The 20,362-nt window shown below is 38.7% G+C and overlaps 1 protein-coding gene across 1 annotated transcript in view; it reads left to right on the top strand.

Annotated features, from left to right (window-relative positions):
* COL4A4 (collagen type IV alpha 4 chain) overlaps nucleotides 1-17,021 on the top strand; it is a 61,875-nt gene extending 44,854 nt beyond the window's left edge. The window contains exons 36-48 of the mRNA XM_072344872.1: nucleotides 461-568; nucleotides 901-1,008; nucleotides 5,265-5,336; nucleotides 6,031-6,159; nucleotides 7,393-7,500; nucleotides 8,179-8,334; nucleotides 9,004-9,102; nucleotides 9,385-9,393; nucleotides 10,303-10,434; nucleotides 12,313-12,429; nucleotides 13,324-13,512; nucleotides 15,056-15,342; nucleotides 15,856-17,021. Of these exons, the coding sequence (XP_072200973.1) occupies nucleotides 461-568; nucleotides 901-1,008; nucleotides 5,265-5,336; nucleotides 6,031-6,159; nucleotides 7,393-7,500; nucleotides 8,179-8,334; nucleotides 9,004-9,102; nucleotides 9,385-9,393; nucleotides 10,303-10,434; nucleotides 12,313-12,429; nucleotides 13,324-13,512; nucleotides 15,056-15,342; nucleotides 15,856-16,119 (1,778 nt within the window). The 3' untranslated portion in view covers nucleotides 16,120-17,021. The remainder of the gene's footprint in view (nucleotides 1-460; nucleotides 569-900; nucleotides 1,009-5,264; nucleotides 5,337-6,030; nucleotides 6,160-7,392; nucleotides 7,501-8,178; nucleotides 8,335-9,003; nucleotides 9,103-9,384; nucleotides 9,394-10,302; nucleotides 10,435-12,312; nucleotides 12,430-13,323; nucleotides 13,513-15,055; nucleotides 15,343-15,855) is intronic.
* The last annotated feature ends 3,341 nt before the right edge of the window (nucleotides 17,022-20,362 follow it).

Here is a 20,362-nt window from a genome sequence, read left to right as displayed (position 1 = left end):
TTAAAAAAACAAAAGAAAAGAAAAAAGTTGAACATGAGAAACTTCTGTAAGCCTTGTTAGTGGAGGAAGAGTCCTGCTTTTTGTATGAACTCAGCTGTATTTTTCACAGCTACAAGCCTGGGGAATGGAGAGGCACCACAATATGTAACACAGCTATGACAAACATGAGAGGTATAGCCTGGCATGGTCTAGTACAACACTGGTGAATATCCTGAAACCTTCAAGAATACTTGTCTGCTTCTTACTCACCATTTCTACTCTTTCAGATATCAGAGATATCTACATAACTCATTGCTGCTAAATAGATGCAAGGATCTTATATAAGAGGAGAAAATGCTTTCTGTTCCAGAAAAATCTCACCAAATACTTAGAATTTTTTAACATACCATGAGATGAAGAATTGGGTAACCTCATATGTGAGACTTCAAGATTTTATTATTATTTTATTTCCTTTTTTAAGGATTCTGTGGATTCCCAGGTGAAAAAGGTTCACCAGGTATCCAAGGACAACCTGGAAGACCAGGATCCAAGGGCGAGCCTGGATACCCAGGAATACCTGGATTTCCAGGTAAAGCCAATGTTTTTGGGTTTTTTTTGGTAAAAAAAGACATGACATAAGAGCTCAAAAGAGGTAGGGATCAAGAAAGCGCAGCTAAAGAGGAAGCTCTGTGGAAAAGACTATAGGTGGTATGAAAGTTTGCACTGAAGGCTCTTTAAGTATGTCAGGCAGTACCTGTAGAGTTTGCTCAGAGCCTGGGAACAAGATCCATCAATTCTTCAGATACTCCTGCACGTTTTCAGGTACCTGTGAACAATGTTGTGTGCTGAATAGTGTAAGGGAAAAAAAATCTGCATTTAGTAACTTTGTAGTCATTTGTATTTTATTTTTCTTTTCTTCAGGAGCTACAGGTCCTCCAGGATTGCCAGGAGAACCTGGAGAAAAAGGGAAACGTGGAATTTTGGGACCTCCAGGTCTGCAAGGATTAACTGGATCACAAGGCAGAAAAGGTAAATAGCATACAGAGCAGTTCTACTGATTATAGGACAGGATCATATGTTGCTACTCTTTTAGCACTGAAAATGGAAAGTTCTAATGCAAGCATGATTTGATTCTGTATTCCCCTTAGCAACTAAAAAAAAAAATTAAGGCAGTTTTGGGGACCTTTGTAAAAGAACAGATGTAGCCTCACAGAATTGGACTGAAAATTAAAATGAATAAGGAAGAAAGTCGAAACGGATTCTGGCTCTGCTGATGTAACTGATAGTGGGAGTTAAGGAAAGAAAAAGGAGTTTGCAGTAGATCAGGTGCTCTGCTTTTGCTTCAATTGTGTTCTACCTTTTCACCATGGAGTGCCACTGTTACTCTAACAAAAACAGCAAACAGACATGAAAGTGTAATTGTAAGATAATTCGGTTTTCTTTTGATTTTCTAAAAAATGTTTGTTTGGAGGTTTTTTTTGTTTGTTTGTTTGTTTGTTTTTGTGGATTTTACATAGAAGAGTTTTCCTCAAATCCTATGTTACACTTCACAATGATCATTAGATACAGATTGAACTAATGTTCACCTATACAGTTTTTTCTGTGGGAGACCAATATGTTATTCTGAGGATAGAAAATACTAATATTGAAGTTATAAATTACATTAATACATTATAAAGAAAGATAATCAACTTTGCATATTTTGTGCACTGTGTAATAGTTTAGTTCATAACCCATTTCAGAGCAAGAAGAACATCAGTGATGCTTATACAGATACACAAAAATAACATGAGTCTGATAAATGTCTAAAGGCAACAGATTCACTACAAATTCAGACTAAGATATTAAGAAGTTTTCCTTTGAAATACTGAAAAATGAAGTGAAAAATAGAAATTTTCAATTCTTTGCAGAAGTAAGCAGAGCTGATTTTAAACTGTTGGGACAGATTTCTTGCTAATGCTTAATCTGCAACGGAGCATTTAATTGTTGCAAACCATATATTCTATAAGGCAGAAATCTGCAATCATGGGGATGTCTACATTGAGAGAGAAAAAAAGATGTACCGCTGAAAACTTCTTAATAATGGTTGGACTCTTCCTGCCATAAGTGCTCAGACACATTTCTCTTGCACAGAAGTTATCCCAAGTCCTGCAGAGGAAACATAAATTAACACAAGCTGGGGAGGAAAGTTTTGTTCCAAATAGAAATCAATTAGACACCAAGTTGCCTGCCTCAGAACCCCATATATTGCCATTAAATTCAAAAACACCATAGAAATTATACTTGGTAATGAAAACTGAGTAAAAATAAGTATTCAACTAGAAAATATAGATCATATGCTATTTTTATTAACATGGGTATTACTAGAAGTGAAATGGTTAATTGGCTGTTCACTTTTAAGGACACAGCCTTGTTAGTGTAATTGTCTCTCATTTATATTAATTGTCTTGTGCCTGAAGAGCTTTTAGATTAAAAAATTTAGTTAAAGGGCTTCTACCAAAGCGCAACAACATTTTCTTTATTACAGACATAGTTTTACAGGTTAAGGGTTCAGTATGGCAAGCATTACTTGTGTGAGTAATCCTCCACAAAGCAAGCAATATTAAGAACATGAGCAGAATTACTTCTGTGAGTAAAAGTTGATTTGGGCTGTAAAATGCAGAAGTGGTGGTTCATGCACAGGTCAGCCAATTCAGCTGCACCTAGAAGTGTGCAACTACAGCAATCCAAAAAGCTAGAAATACAAGTGCTGATATTATAATGGATTGTTGGCAAAGGTGTCAGAAATTCCCTGGAAGGCAAGTAAGCCAAGCCATCAATCCTGACTGAATAAAGCTAAAGATAAAAAAAATAAAATAATGGTGGCCTGGGTTCCAAAAGTCGTTAGGAGTTCATAATTGTTTTAAATTAAATCCCCCAGATTGGTATATAATTAGCACATCAGTTTGGAAATGGGAACATCCTCGAGATAAAAGCGGGCTACAGAAGATGGGGCTGAAAGTAAAAATTTCATGGAAAGTTAAAGAGCAGTGGATTAAGGGCACAGAAGGTACTTACAGGTGGGATTAGTAGTATCCCATACTGAAAAGTGGATTACATTTCCTGTGTTTTGCATGTTTTTAAGCTTTCTGGATTTAAATTTTTCCAGTCTGGTGTTTGCTGCTGGCCATTTACTTGTTTTGGCGTTGTTTTTTTCCCCGCAGCTTTGTTCAAGTTTAACAAAAATAATTCACCATTTTTTTTCTGAGAACAAAGCTTTAGGAATATATTATTTATGGTGTGTTTAAGAACCCTGGTGACCTATTTGAACTAAGGATGTTCACTTCTGGCAGGTGAACTATTTGATGAAGGGCATTCCTGATGCTGTTCCTGTGGTGAATTGTCCCCGAAACATTTGACTGTCTTAGAAATTTTAAAATAATTCCATTTGTGTGTCTATAGTAAAGCAATAAATTCTATGATTCATGCTCTGGATATACAGCAGATAATGTGTGCTGTGGGACATGCTGGGATCAGACACAGGAACTGAAACAGAACCTCCATCCTCTAAGCCAGGAAGTGGCTAGACAGGGAAAAGCAGACAGAAAAAGATCATTCAGAGCTGTGGAAAAAAAACAAACGCCACTGAAAATGGATTGAGAGTCCTACCTTGTAGGGAGGTGAATCAGTAAAGGTGGAAAACTAACAGGAATTCTAACAATATTGTCCAATTACTTGAAGACGAATATCCACTCTGGGCTGTCCTGCTCTGGAAGGAAAAGCATCCCAATTCTATTCCTTGCTGAAGTCTTTGAAAACCATTGTCTAATCGGTTCCTATCACCAGGTACATCCTTAGCATAATTAACAGACCTAAATATTGCACTCTTATTTCTCAGGTGAATATCCTACTGATAGGGTCCCCCTACTACCCCCTCCTAGTGTTAAACGGCATTCAGTATTTTTAAGTGAGAAACTTTAAGAATACAATTGATTTCACTCTGTATTTTCTAATTGGTGATAGTTCCAGGTTTAAATAGTAGTACAGTTTGGAATTCTATTTTTTCCTGGATAAGAGCATTATGACTTCATACATTCATTTCTCAAGAAACAATGCTACAGTAATCGGGATGAAAAAGGACTTTTAATCAGGCTTTTTTACTCAGTTCTACAGGACTTGCAATAAAACAGGCAAATAACTTGACTGGCTTTCATCACAGTTTGTGCAAAATAGAATTTCAAGTTTTTGACCATTTATCAGAGTCCCTGTTTGCAATGAACCGTAAATTAACAAAGATTAAGTGAAGTGCACCAACAGCTATTTGTGGTTTGATGTTGAGACAACATGGCTTTGTAAGGCAAGTCTGCAGTTTGTATTTGGTAGGTCTTCCTATTTGTGACTTCATATATACAACTTAGGAAACTATAATATGCTGATGATGTGGAGATATTTTTACCTTCCCCTGCAAGAAATTAATGATCTCAAATTAGGTCAACAATAGTGAAATAAAAAGATTACAATGCTATCTGTGTTTTTACTCACTGTGTTCTTATCAATTTTCAAAAAACTTCCAATCATAATATTTTCAAGTAGTACAAATAATCAGCTTGTGATCTGTTTGTCTACTTAACCCTGATAGCAACAAAGATGCTGAATGCTACCGCATACCAACACAGACCTTAAGTACAGATGTCTAAATTCTGTTTTCAAAGACTTTGTGCTGTTGGGTTTGAAGACCTTTTGCATGGTACAGAGCAGCATGATTTCGTATGTAGAATCTGCAGGACTGGGAAAAAAAAATTAAGACAGGTGAAAATTTTGCTTCTTTTTCATGCAGCAAGGTTAAATTGCACTTCTGTTTGGAAAGAAGATGTAAAGAAGCTCCAGTTTTACAGTCAGTTTAGGTAGGCCTGCATATTATATCTCCTAGATATTACAGTTATGTGGTGATAAGACAGCTAACTTTGAACTACTTAATCACAGGTAGCAGTAGTACTCTAGCGACAGCAATGAGATTCAGTATAGAATGAATTAGTTCACACTGAGTTTCATGCTGCTTCAGTATAGAAATAGGATAAAAGTGCATGTTTTCTGATTGCTTTGATATGAAACTATTATGGGTGCTATTTTCAGGTTTTTCACCCTTTCCTTTCACTGATGACTACACTGAGGTGAGACGTGATCTCTTCACTTGCCAGTAGGAATCTAACTTGGGAAATGCCCTGCTTTGGTCCAGAACATGTCAACAAAAAATACACAGCTTTTAATTGCTGTGGTACCCCCTCATTCCTACAATACCTCTTTAGGTCTTCCTGGACTGCCTGGACTGGATGGCTTGGATGGACTAAAAGGTCAAAAAGGTTCTGCAGGAGCTCCAGGTAAAGAATGGAAATAGCCACATAAAACAGAAAATACATTCTTATATAACTGAACATAGGAGAGATGATGCACATCTTTTTGACATTTGCCTTCCCCAGAAGTAATCATTAAGGGTCAAAAACTTGCAAAAAGAATGTGAAGTGTGCCTAATGACACACCTGCAGTCATTTGTGAGGGAAACTTTACAACTTCCATTACTCAGATTTTTGGAAGTTTTCAAAGTTGTTTATATGATAAAAGTGTTCAGTGCAGATGACTCCAACTAGAGCCAAAGTTTGCAGATTTTTTTTTAAGATGTAGAAAGTAAACTAACAAAATAATGAGACTTACAAAATTGCAGCCCCACTGAAATCAGTGGGAGTTGTGGCAAGAACCTCAGAGGATTTCAGACATGCTGCTCTATTTGCAACCTTCAAAAGGTGCTTTTAGATCAGTATTCAATAAATAAATAAATAAATAAATAAATATTGATGTTGGATAAAATAAATCCTGAAGAAGAGCCATAGAGCAAATATTACTTTCTTTGAAATAGATGTATAAGGACTAGATTCAACAAAAATTGAGCGTGGCCAAGAGAAAAACAGTGCTAGGAAACCCTTGCAAAGAGGAACATCTGCAGCTGGTGTTTTTGTTCTGCACATCTGTATTTGTAGTCACCGTAGGCTTTATGTACATAACTCTTTTCCCATAAAGGTCAAAGTGAAACGGGGCGCCCAGGATTCTCAGGAGAGCCTGGACCGAAAGGAGAGAGAGGTGAACCTGGATGGCCTGGTATTTCCATTCCAGGCACCCCTGGAGAAAGGGGATTCCCAGGATTCCCAGGTAAGGAAAGGTTTTCTCCTCAGTGGTACTCTGCAGAGTTGAAGTGAAACTCATACAAGCTCTTCTCCTGGTTAGTATGAAGATGAATACATGTAAGGAGATTCTCTCACTAAAATAAATCCTATTAAATGCATTTCTATTACAGGAGAGGAAAGAATGAGAACAGAAAATGATTGACTTGGACAGACTCAGGAAACTGCTAGGTGGAGCTGCCTCTTGGGGAAAAAAAAGTACCTAAAGAGTGCAGTACAGCTGGTAGTCAGAGAAATACAGTAAAGCTACTATTGCAATGTAAATGCAAGATGCAACTGTATCACAAGACTGCTATGAGCATTCAAAGAGCTTTGTGATGCAGGAATTGCATGGAAATAAGAAAAAAAATGTGCAAAAGACACATTCAGAACCCAGCTGGACACAGTTGGTCAGTTTTCTCAATTCAATTTGTTTGTAAACGGGATGGTTGAGAAAAAAGATGTAAGTTTCATTCTAAGATATGTAACATTGCTTAGCATGAAACAGTCAGGGCCTCCCATAGCGTAACTGTGTCCAGCTCTGACAATTTAAGAACTCACTAAAGAGTAAAAGGAAGGGTGGAGTCAAAATACAAGATAGAAGAAACCAAATTATTACTTAGAAAAGGTAAGGCAGCAGAGTACAACACATGCAGATCACCTGTTAGGTTTCATAATTGTTATGCAAAGGACGGTAAAAAATAACTTTTCCTGCCTGTTGCATATAAGGGCACTGATGTCTTAGTTTGCAAAAATTCAGACTACAAACACAAAAAATAGATTTATATCCAGAAAGTTTATCTTGTTCACTAAGAGTTTTAGAAAAAGGCTGAACTCATTTTTGTTAGGTACAATCTGGGACTGCTTATTCTGCTCCTAGGCAGAGTGATTTTGTAGTCCTCCACTGTATTACATTTTTATCATTTCTTTGATCGTTAGAACTCAGAAGTTTATTTGTGGCAGTATGCCCATATATAATGGTGTGCTCTTTAGTTAAGTAGATCAAATAGAAAGTGTTAAATTTTGAGGAGATAAAACAGATAAAACCTTTTCACTGACTCAAAATGTCTTCTCAATCACAGGTGTATTCAATACACAAATGAGAGCATACACAACCTCTATGTCCATGACATCACATATCATTCCTTTGGTTAGTAACTTATCTCTGTAATCTGAAAAGGAACCCTCGCTGTTCTGTGATTGTTTTAATATGATCCTGTAGGTAGAAGAGGACCTGTTGGACCCATTGGACCTCGGGGACCATCTCCCAGTAGCGCTCCTCCTGGACTTCCAGGTGATCAAGGACCACCTGGTTTAGATGGCATCAGAGGTACTTAAAGCCAACAATTTCATATTTAATCATGTAAAAGGCCCCGTAGCCCATTAGGAGTCACTGATTTTCTGTCTGTAGATGAACATATAAAAGCACATGAGGAACAAAGAAACTAATCAGTGCTTCAGTAAATAAACAGGGGTGAACACTGGATAGACCCCCCAGAGCAAGAATAATACAGCTCTCCACATTCAGTTTACTGGTGTGTTTTTGTAACTCTATAGAAGTTCTATTGCTACAGCATATCTCGATTTCCACAGAAACAAGCCAGTAAGATTACTGGCATCTCTTTCTAGGAAAAAGCATAAAAGACATTGTGCATGGGCTGCCATACATTTTGGAAAACTTTGCAACTTAAACTGGAAAAGCTGAAACTGGCAACTCATTTGTAAGAACTTACACAGACCTCACTTCTTCTTCCTATAGACCCTGGTCCTCAAGTAGTGCTTTTTTTCAGTTCTTCTGACCCATCCGGTTTGGGGAGCTATTTGTATTATATTTTCTTTACAGTGCCTTGGAGAAAGACCAACGCTAATATTTGCAAAAACACACAATGATTGTCCTATGTTCCAGTGGGAAAAAAAAAAAAAAAACCAACAATATAGATAACAGTGGAACATAACTATTTTTAGATGTTTATGTATTTAAGAATTTATTTTTTATGTTTTACTGAAGGTCAGCCTGGGAATCCTGGTCCTCCTGGAGAGACCATCTTTGTGCGAGGAGATCCGGGTGACATTGGTATTCAAGGGGCACCAGGCATTCCTGGGCACCGAGGGCTACAAGGAGCCAGAGGTCTTCCAGGAAATCAAGGAAGAGAAGGTCCAAAGGGTATGATCTGAGATGTTTTTAACTAGCAGGTGTATTTATACCCAGTTCTGCTCAACTGAGCCTTATGTACGTGAGGCCTTGGGATTGCCATTGGAGAGTCTGCTGTAGACATATGGCAAGGGTATACTGGAAATTTCTTAGCACCACCCTTCTACCTATAGATAAGATAGAGCCGCAGAAGAAGGCCAGAGTAACCAGATTAATGTGAATTATTTCCATCAGCATTCTGAAAGACTCCCCTACCAACCTGTGATTCTGAACTAAAATTTGAGTCTCCAAGACAAAACAAGGTTTTTCTTTGTCTATAGGGATCTAGAGAAACCATGGAAGCTGCAAATGTGTTTGAACTGGGTGTCTCACAGCTTTTCCATAGCAGTAGTTTGGAGCTCTCAACAGATTCCTTAAAAGTTTGAAATCATGGTTCTAAATATTCTGCTTCCTCCATGCAAATAAGCCCTATTTACACAAATCCCTTCCAATCTCCTCTAAAACAAAAGTCAAACTTTAATTCACTTCAAGACTAGGGAGATAAAGGGTGTGTTACTATTTGCAAGACAACAGAGTTGAGCTGTCTCAAGCATTTTTTGTTACTCAAGCAGCCAGACATCATCTTATTTATGTGTTCACCTTGGAATGCAACTACACATCTGCACAACTGTTTTATTCCAGGTCCAATGGGAATCCATGGCTCACAGGGTCCACCTGGTGCTGTAGGACAACCAGGAGACCAAGGTTCTCCAGGAAAACCTGGTCCTAAAGGTCCCACAGGTACTTACGAACTTGTTCCTCATTGGCACTCAATTGTAACTGTGATCTTTGTATTCATACATAAAACAATCTCCCTAATTTTTACTTGTATATAAACAATTTAAGCAAACTCAAAAATAAATAAATAAATAAATAAATAAATCTAAGTGATTTCTCATTTGAGCAATGTAAAGATTTCTGAATGATGTATTTGTCACCTCATATAAATGATTTCAATTCTCATTCCATTCTTTACTCTATTTGCATGGCTGAAATCTGCGTTCCATTTTTCACATCCTTCAGGGTTCATAGGTAAGTTGATAATTATTGGTTATTGTTCATAAGGATTTCCTTCTGTGTAGGTGTATTACATGCTTATAAGAAGGTATTTTTGGCTTGGCTGCTAGGAATAGTAGATAATGCCACAACAACATAGCGCTAATAGATTTTTCACGTAAACAGCTTTTGCTTCCAAGTACATCACAATAATACTACACTGAGAAGAAGCCTCGTGCCATGATGTCAGTTAGACATGCAAAATACCTTTGCTTCAAATTATTTAGCGCTTTTTTGTTGTATTTTTTTTTCTGGAGGGGGTATGTCACACTAGGTAATTTCTAACCAAAACCTTTAATCTAGGCTGAATTAGTACAAACAGAAACTGAGCTCTTAATCTGTCTAAACCAACACAACTCTGATTTTGTTCCGAAATACCAGGAGCTATACCCAATAGCTCCTGGTAACTTTCAATACATAAACATGTCAGTTCTTTATTACTACTATCAATGGAGGTTGTGGGTTACAAGAGTTTGCTCTCTTCCATTTGCCTGCTTGTTGAGGGTTTTGCAGTCACAGAATAAGCAAAGTACTGTAAATGTTTGCATGCGCTAAGGTGTTGGAGCTGAAGTTAGTAAACTTGATACTTTAATTCAGATCACTTTGGGTCACATTAAGGCAGAAACTGCACACCAAATATTTGAAACATATCAGTTAGCACACACCTGCTTATCATGCTGTTAAAGGCTGTTCTATGAAGACTAAAATTAAAAGCAGTGAGCATAGCTCAATTATTTTAAAATATTAAAGTATGCACTTGAATACTAAAAACAACTAAGAGGTATGTTGACTTTTCACATGGGAGCTATTACTCTTTTTTGTTGTTGTTGTTCTTGACATTTTAATGTCATTTAATCTAATTTACTTTAATATCACATGCAACAGGTGATCCTGGTGAACCAGGAAAAACAGATGACTCGTGTCCTACAATCCCAGGACCTCCTGGGGAAGCAGGACATAGAGGAGATGATGGTTCTATAGGATTACCAGGGCCAATAGGTCACCCTGGACCCCAAGGTAAGCTTGTGTTTTGAAATCTGAGATGTCTGCTTTCAGCTGTTTAGACAAGGAATCACAAAGGGTCACAGCACCTTCTCTACCTTTTACCCTTAAAACAATGGTCTGCAGAAAAAGGTAGCGTGTTGATTAATGCTGAGGATAATAGACCTGTAAGGCTAAACCAGGCTACTTGAGTCTGCCTACACGACATTCCTCTTTTCCTAGGCCAAGGAAGGCAAAATTATCATGAGCTGCTGAGAACAAGAAATTCTTCTGATGGTATTTTCCCCTTTACCAACAAATAAAAAGAAATGCCTTGGATCCCCACTACCATTTAATTTTAACTGGTGATTTGGCCAGGTTGTATTCAGAAGATGTTAAACACATCTTTACATTTTAGCAAAACACAGATTCACAAAGCCGTGCTATACTAACCAAAGTCCTAAAAAGATGTACCAGCGATTCCAACAGAGTTTCCACCTTTACAGAAAAACTGTAGCAAATCTGCATGGTGTCTTCAGTTTAGATTGTATCTAAATGTAGCATCTTCAATTTAGGTAGTGGAGTCTCTCCTACAGTTTGGGACATTTCTTACTGGGCGAGTTTGTGGTAACTGCACTGAACATCCGATGTCTCCAAAGGAAAAAAACTAATATATCTTGTGCTCCCAATAGATCCCCTGCAGGGGTCACTGCTCTCATGAAAGCGAGCATAAGGCAGTTTTCAGTGAGCTGTATCATTTTATACAGCTTAATTGATTTGCCAACCCAGAGGTGTTTCTAAATTGAATTGCTGTTTTCATTCTACATATTCTTAAAACAGCTTCTGTAAAATCAGTGCAGTGATACATACTTGCACTGTTGGGTTTTTTTGTTTGTTTTTGATTGTTTGTTTTACAAAGACCACTTAGTAATGCTTTTTCTTCCATTAACACAGCAAAATTCCAAACATCCCTGCTGAGAAAGCTGCGTAGATCAGAAATAGAGATTTTTACTGGCAGAATCAGTGCATATTGCTAAAACTTCCATGTACTTGAACCTTGGCAAAACAGAAATTGCGAAGCTGTTCAATTGTTTCCAATTTTCATAATGAAAAGGTAACATGGAGAATGGCTGAATGCTGTAAAGCAGCCTCAAAAACCAGTCTGAAGGTTAAATGGTATGGTTTGCAAGGAATAAAGCATGCACCATTGATTATAACAAACTCCTGTGCTAGAGAAAGTTGTTTTTCACAGAAATTGGAAAAACACTGCCAAGTACAACAATATCTGACAAGCTCAGATTGCATTTACAGTAGTTAGACGAGTATTGTTACCTGTGCCCTTTATCAATTACTGCTTGACCATGCTTTGCTATCTGCTAATGTGTACAGATGTGTTTGTATGGGAGAAGTATAAAAATGCCTTTGCTCTTCCCCACTGGATGTCATCCAGTTCATCTGTCTCTCTCTTTTCTATTAATACTTGAGTACCTAAATTGCTTCACAGGAATTTCAGTATGTTAAAAGGCTTTGTTGAATCAAGTCCTAAAAGGTGAAGGCCTGCCGTAGTATAGCACATTACATAGTGGAAATACTAATGGCAATTCAGGAAGAGGCTTGTCATAGCAATGTTTGTCACTGGTTCTATTTCAACTGTATATCATACAAATTCCATAGAGAGAATATAAAAGTTATCATTATTAAGCTCTCATCTCTGAACTACCACTTCAGTTACCAGGAGAATAAGTTGTAATGAGAATTCCCAGCAGAAAGCATTTCTGCACCTCTCTGTTCCTTAGGTGTTGTTCCTTGGTGGCATCATTTCTGCAGACCTTTTGCATACTGTGTATGTTCGGTCAATGTTCTACATTAAAAGGAGTTACATTAAAGGAGAGTGCATACTTTGCATTTGTTTAGGAAGGAAAGGTGAAGAGGGGTCGTGTGGCCTGCCAGGTCAAGATGGCTTACCGGGACCACCTGGACCACCAGGCGACCAAGGGCATGTGGGAGAGCAAGGATATACTGGACCACAAGGTAAGAACAGTCTCTTTTTCTTGTCCATTTACTACCATGGATTGGGATAAGCAGATACTGCAGCTTCACTTTGAAAATAACTTCACTGATGTTCTTGAATAGTGATGGCTCCAACTTCTAAAGACTCAGCAGAAGCTGCAGCTCAAGAAGTGTTGAATTTCCTATCCATGCTATTGCTGCAGCTATCCAGTCACATGACTTTTGGGGGGGAAATATGTGGGATGCACAGAGTAAGTTCTCCTTACGCTCCCCCAGTTCACAGATGGATACATCCACCTCTAATCCAAGAAACCATGACACTTCTTCCTCAGTTCAAGCACTGATAGTGACATTTCTGGCTATCACCATAACACGAAATGCCTCTTGTCAGAAAATTTATCTCTGCATCTATGATCATTCAGGCAATAAACCACACATACTTAAATGTCATTTTTCTACAGGTATGGAACTCTGAGTCAGGGCTACTAGTGCAGTTGTCCGAATAATTGAAATTCTATTCCAGCTGTAACAACTGTTTAATAAATCACCATTTTAACATGTGAGGAAAATGCATCGACTGTTACTGCAGGGATTTAAATTCAGTCCAGACAAAGTAATCCACATGACCAAGTCTGGAAGGTCATTGACCACCTCAGATCATTTCTTCATAGGCAAATATCCATGCAGCACAGGACAGAGGCACAGTAGAAAAGCCATTAGTCCCTTTCTCTCTGATAACAAGGATAACTTCAGTCTACCGGTGTCTCTATTGACCATGACAACCTCTGGAGTTTGTATTAGATTCAGCCAGAAACCCCCAGTTGAACACTAAAATACAATAAAAGAGAAACTTTCCCACTAGCTACATGCTCCTGCAAGCAAATTCATTTTACCTTCTCTTCTGTGTACAAAAAGGTCCACCTGGCCAGACTGGAATCCCAGGACCACCAGGGCCCCATATTAGATCTTCAAGTGGATTCTTGCTTGTCCTTCATAGCCAGTCAGACAGAGAACCACTTTGTCCACAGGGGATGCCAAAATTATGGACTGGCTATAGTCTGCTGTACCTGGAAGGACAAGAGAAAGCTCATAATCAAGATCTTGGTATGTATTGTAGCATACAATAATTTCTCTCTGGGTAAGGCCTAGGATGGTGCGATCTATACAGTGAGACATAACTCAGAGCACAATAAAAAAATCAATTACTTATTTTCTGCAACTCTAAGCCATCCAAAACTAGTAGTGGTTTGCTTCACCTGTCCTGGCTAGTCATCTGGGGCTGGCTTTGGGCTCACTGGAGAGATTCTCTGAGATCAGAGGCAGCTTGGGAAAAATAGCTGCTTAGGTTAGATGGTTACAGTTGGACAGCGTAAATAAACTTTACCAAAAAAATTATGCATCATATACAGCAGAATTTTGTGCTTGAGTCTAATTTTTTATCCACTTGTTTTCCAAAAGAAACAAATACCTCCCAAGGACAGTTATTTCTGGAGTTTTGAGACGATTCTTCCGCATAAACAATTTGGACTAGAGTTAACTGTCTAAATGAACCTAAAAAACTGATTGGCTGTAGTTCACATAGAAGTAATTTTCTGAACTATTGTAATCTTCTTCTGCAAGAGGCAAAGGAACCTGCTAGGAGGAAAGGTCATCCTTACTGGCTGAACAAAACAATACTTAAGAGTTAAAAGAACTTTTCTTTGTTTTGTTTTGTGGGTTTTTTTTTGTTTAACTACAGCAGTGCCACTTTGAAACGTTTTCACTGTTATGTGTTTGGCATTCCCTAGGATAACCACAGTTGGTAACAGAATGTCTTCTAAAAACAGTGAGAACATGATCCAAATAAAATAAAGTCCCTGTTCCCTGCGACCAGCGGGTTCTTTTTCTCAGGCATTTTTGATACAGAGGCTACTCCAGATGGTGTATTATTACTGGTCTGGAACATTATGAGTGGTCAACAAAATTGGCTTCTGTATAGAAACATCACTTCTGTAAAAAAAAGACATTAGGATTTGTGGGCATTAGAGAAATAATACCTTGTACAAAGTTCAAGGTGCAAGAGAACCGCGGTATTAACTAGATTGGTCATCATAAAACTCTTAATTGAATTCTAGGAGGATTTCACTTTGAGAGTCTGTGAAACTTTTTTGGAATGAAGTAGAACAACTGCTGAGATTTCAGCGTAATGCCCTGCTAGCGAAGGTCTGCCATACTTCACAAAAATTTTCTATTTATCAGAAGTGGCCTTTTTTTTCCCCCTACTGCTTCTAGTAAGTTCTTAAATACCTGATCTTCCCATAAGCCAGCCACCGCCTCCTGCCCAATTTATTTTTCACTGTTGGTGCATCTACAAGATTTGTTATACCTGTTTCCCATGGTAACAAACTGCAGCATGTCTTTAATGGTGAATTGCAACCCTATTCTATGTTATTGAAGAAATGAAGGTACTGACTGGTTAAACATAGTTTGTTTACAGTATAACTAACTGGTTTTGCAGGAGGCCTGGGTGGTTTAAAATACCTGAATGACATAACCCCTGTAAGACCTGCAGCAACGTTGGCCAGAAGACTATTATCAACATACTAAAAAGAAGTGACAAAATTTTCAAGGTTTTCATCCTTATTATTTTCATTCTTATTATTTTCAGGTCTGGCAGGCTCTTGTCTTCCCATATTTAATACCATGCCCTTTGCTTACTGTAACATCAACCAAGTTTGTTACTATGCCAGCCGAAATGATAAGTCCTACTGGTTGTCAAGTGCCGCTCCCTTACCTATGACACCACTATCTGAAGAAGAAATACAACCATATATAAGCAGATGTGCTGTATGTGAGGCCCCAGCCCAAGCAGTAGCAGTTCACAGCCAAGATCAGTCAATTCCTCCCTGCCCAATGAACTGGAGAAGTCTTTGGATAGGATACTCTTTTCTGATGGTAAGTTTCTGGGCACGTGATTTCTTTCATACAGCTTTTGTGTTCTAAAGATTCAAACATTTCAGCCCTGAAGGAAAAGCAAGCTAACAAATATCCAGCAAAGAGTACCAAGGAAAATTCAATAATGATCTTCACAAAATGAGGGTCAGTTTCAAAACCTGTCTGTGGCTATATATATTATGCTGAAGTCATAGCCTTGAGCTCTACATTTCTTAAAATTGCCAAGATTTTTATGTGCTTGTCCCATAAACAATGAGATTTTCATGAACAAAGACACTTCAGGACAGTGTAGCAATAGGGCAGGGAATAATGGTTTTAAACTGAAAAAAAAAAAGATAGACTTATATTAGATGCACGGAAGAAACTCCTTACTCAAAGGGTGGTGAGACACCAGAACAGGCTGCCCTGAGGAGCTGTGGATGCTTTTGAACAAAGAAGGCAGTTAAAGGAAAATTGACATCATTTACATATTTTTACCACTCAGTTAACAAGTTCTTTCATTGTTCCTTCCAGCACACTGGATCTGGTGATCAGGGAGGTGGGCAGTCCCTTATGTCACCAGGAAGCTGCTTAGAAGACTTCAGATCAGCGCCGTTCATTGAATGCCAGGGTCAGCGTGGAACTTGTCAGTTTTTTGCTAACGAATACAGCTTCTGGCTAACAACAGTGATGCCTGACTTGCAGTTTGCATCAGCCCCCTTGTCAGGAACTCTTAAAGAAGGACAGGAGCAGAGGAAAAAAATCAGTAGATGTCAGGTATGCCTGAAGCATGATTAACAAGTGAAATGAATTAATAGCTAGAGTGAGATAAAAAACATGCTAATGGCTTAAACAGTATTTAATATGTAAATATATTTTGAAGTGTATAACTCTTTTTGTGGGAATTGATATATTAGATGGAAGTTTCATCCACCCATGTGCACATATCTACAAGTAGTAAAATCCACTGTAAACTACTAGAGCCCACTACTATAATGCACAGGTAACAAGTTGAACTTGCAGGGTTAATTTAAGTCTGAAATATCAAGAACACAATGCGTGATTATGCAGGCCAGTGGATTTCCTGTTAAAAGTGGCATTTAGAACAGAATATGGCATATTATAAAGAACCGTCTCTTAAATGTATATAGGTACAGATATGCAAACACCCAAATGTCCTAGAGCTGAATTTCTGAAGCTAAAAGAAACTTTCCCATGCTGCTTCTGAGGGATGGGGAAAACATAACTGCTAAAAACACATGATTACACATAATAAAAGCAACAAAGATCAAAGTCTTTTACTGCTGCTGTACCTAACAAAACCGTGAAAGAACTTAATTGAGATTTCATAAGTAAGAATAAGTTGCAAATCCATTTGACAGATTATGTAAGAAAATAAAATTAGATGAGATAATGAAGCCTTAAAAAGCTATATTTATATTAGTGATGAATTTCAAGAGAAGAGGTAAGTAAAATTATTGAGCTCGAATCCAAGTAGCAGGAGAAAACAAAGCAGTTTTTAATACTGACTGAAAGGAAGCTGTAGCACGCTGATGAACTTCGAAGTGAGGATTAGAAGAAGCACTTGTGAAATGTTATCAACCACTGTCTGGGTTATTATTATTTTTGGAAATGCACCACAGGAAGATTCATCACCTTTCAGAGTATTGTAGAACAGCTCTATCGAGATACAATTTTTATTACTGGAAGCGTTGATTATGAAAAATGTTATAAGTTTAAGCGCTAATCACTTTCTGGGGGGAAAAAAGCACCTATTCCTTTTTCATTCAGCTATAAAACCAGAAAAATGCATGTTTAAAATCTGATGAAACTACTGAAAAGCCACTGATGGCATATGGAGAACTCCTCTTGTCCAGAAGGACCACTAATGCTCCTTTTACCACTTGCTAGGGAGGAATAAAACATTTTTCCAGCACTGTTAATTTCAGCGTGTTCGCTAAGAGAACACAAGCAGAAGGAATTTCAGACTGAGATGCAAATCCAGTTCAAGGATAACTCCCTCTAAAGCCATCGCAATCATCTGATCAGCCAGTTTACAATGTGGATACCCAGAGTCAAAAGGCAGGAAAAAAGCAGTCCAGCGTCAGTCAGAGGAAAATAAAGCAGCCAGAGTACACATCAGATTGCAACTGCTTTCTGACCAAGCCACCCAAGCCACATCGATCTGCTGTGCGGACACAGTTGTCTCCTACCCTCTCACCCAGGAAACAGGGTCTTTTTGGGACACATCCCTGTACCCACCTGTCGTAGGAAGCATTTCCCTTTGGGATCCTGTCTTCTCATTGGCACAGAACCCTCAGTTCACTGCTCAGCATCTGTAGCTGCACGTTCGTTCTTCCCTTCAAATATGGCATATCACTTTTTTTTTTTCTTCAGAGAAGGGACTGATTTTTCAGATTTTATCTTTTCCTGCTTCAGCTGCCATCCCACACACACAGTAATACCAGCCTTCTGCTTGAGAGCGTTCCAGTAGCTCAATAACTTTCTTGTGCTGAGAGGCCAAACTAAACACAGCATTTAAAGTACAGTCTCTCCACCGCTGCACATACATGAGAACAATCTTCTCCGTGCTCCTGTTGACCACTCTATCTGATGCAGGCCATGTGCTGTTGGCCTCCGTGCCCACCTGTGCACACTGCGGGCTCCTGTTCAGCTGGCTGTGTCCAGCACCCCTGGGTCCTATTCTGCTGATGACTTTTCATCCTCTACTCTCCAGGCTTGTGCTGCTGCATGAGGTCATTATGGCCCAAGGACAGCACCCAGCATCTAAATTAGCCATTTCACATCACTCTACTGTTCTGGTCATGTTCAATTGTAAATGATCTAAAACAATTGTGTTCCACGATTTTGAAGCAAAGTTTTTGTACCTGTGTCAGCTACATTTTACCGTTTCCTATGAAAGCATTACAGATGTATATTTAATCTACCACTGATAGCTTTGAATGTCTAATAGCTACATAGGTTTCTGCCTTGCGTGCAGCTGACAAAAATGGAGTTGCAGATGAAGTGCTTATTATTATAAAGCAAAGAAGACAGGCTAAATTACAAAGCAGATGTACTCTAATTCTGCAATCATCTGTCCAGTGAGCATACACAACAAATAATTAGGTAAATTATTCACGTGGGATCTAATTATGAAATTAAACGTAAAAAGGTATAGCTGAAATAATTCTTAACCATTAAAACAGCTTTAAGGCAATACTCCCATGCTAGTTGTTATGGCCCAAGTACCATTGCATTGAAGAGCCTTGGATCTCGTGTATGCCCCACAAAGAAGCAAAGACTTTCCTACACAGCAGGAAGATATTAATAGCAACACCAAAGTATTCTGCTGGCTGGGCTTTCTAGTTGTTGGCATTACAGCTATTCAGGATTCCATTTGGACAGAAGCCGTAGTTCATGGGGAATACAAATGTCCTATTGCATTCAGTAGATCAACTATGGAAGTACAGAAGTGCCAGTGAGGTTACCTGTACAGAATTTGCTCCCAGGGACAGGACTGATGTGAGCCTGGGCAAGCAGTGACAGCACAGCTGTTCCTCCTGAAAAACTCACTGAGCACTTACTGGCACAGGGCAGCAACCGCAGATACAGCTTCATCAGGCTACCAGGGAATGGAGCAACAGTAGAGCTTTCCCAGATCAGAAAACTACTTAAAGACTTATTCCCAGAACCACATTATTATAGGCAACAGATTCAGGCAAAAGCCTTCCAGGAATTTTTCCAGGGTAAACTCTTAACCAGAACAACGCTTGTCTCCTTTGGCTGGTTCATAAGCAGCAGTGAAGCAACAAGAAGAAGTATTAAAACAGTCAAAAAAGTCTGGTAGGCTACACTTCTTTCTTATGTTGAAAACAGCATTAAAGTACACAATTTCTTGAGTAACTGAGGGGAAAACAGAGGTTGATCTGATTGCATCACTTTCCCTCCCAATATACAGCTGAAGATAGCCCGTTTACTATGACAATGCAAGCTCTCTAGCACAGCACATGAGACCGTATCATTAACCCTCCTCAATTCTGTCTAAGTATTGCCAGTGTCTAAATTCAGGAAACAAACCACGTCCATCTGGGCAGTTTTCTTTCTGGAGTTCCAGACAGACCACTGTAAATGAGATCACTCTACAGACTGAAGCCTGGTCTTGTAGGATCTTGCACAAGCAATCCCAAAATAACTTCTTATTGAATTCAGCCTGCTATACTTTAAAGAAAGGCTGCAAATGAGGACTTCTATTTAATGCTTTACATGCCCTCTGGCATCAGCTGTCTGGGCAAGAAAGAAAAAGGTCATTCAAGACCACAGGGAAGATGGGTCACTTAGAAGTAATGGGGAACAGTTGCTTGCAAGAAAAAGGATTATTCAAAAAACAGTAGAGAAGAACAGTCAGGAAAAAATCTGCCTTGCCTTTGAAATGATAAGAACTGTTACACAATTGCTTTGGTAAAAACTTCAGCAGGTAAAGGAAGTACTGCCCCAGAAAGAGCATCTGCTCCATGGCTGGATGCTATTGCAGAAATCAGCATTTCAAAGAAGCGTTTCCTCAATCTGGTGTTTCACTAACCCACTGCTTTAAGCTTCAGATGACACAGGTGAATATAAGTAAGGACACCCACACCAGATGAAATGTTACTGAAAGTTCCCACTCTCCAATTTTTACAAGATTTATACCCTTTAGGAAGAGTAAGTTTCCCTATCAACAGTTCTACAAGCTGAAAATTGTCTACAAGCTGAAAATTACTTACCTCATTTAAGGTGACAACAATGGAAGGGAAGCAGGACAGATTTTGACTTGAATTGCAGCCTGTCTTGAGAGCGGTATCACCAGTGACAGCAGCACGTGTGATTGTTAGGAATTCACCTGTGACTTTCATCTACCAGCCTCAGTGGATGTAAGGCCCTACTAAGAAATCACTCTAAGAGTTTCCAAGGTGTGATTAATAGGGGAGCTTTCCAGGAATGCAATGCCCAAACATCCACCAAGTTCAAAAGAAGAAGGAATAGTCCCAACACAATTCATCTG

The sequence above is a fragment of the Excalfactoria chinensis genome, chromosome 9 (genome assembly GCF_039878825.1).
Source record: "Excalfactoria chinensis isolate bCotChi1 chromosome 9, bCotChi1.hap2, whole genome shotgun sequence".
Classification (NCBI taxonomy): Eukaryota; Metazoa; Chordata; class Aves; order Galliformes; family Phasianidae; genus Excalfactoria; species Excalfactoria chinensis.
This window is presented reverse-complemented; position numbering and strand designations above follow the sequence as displayed.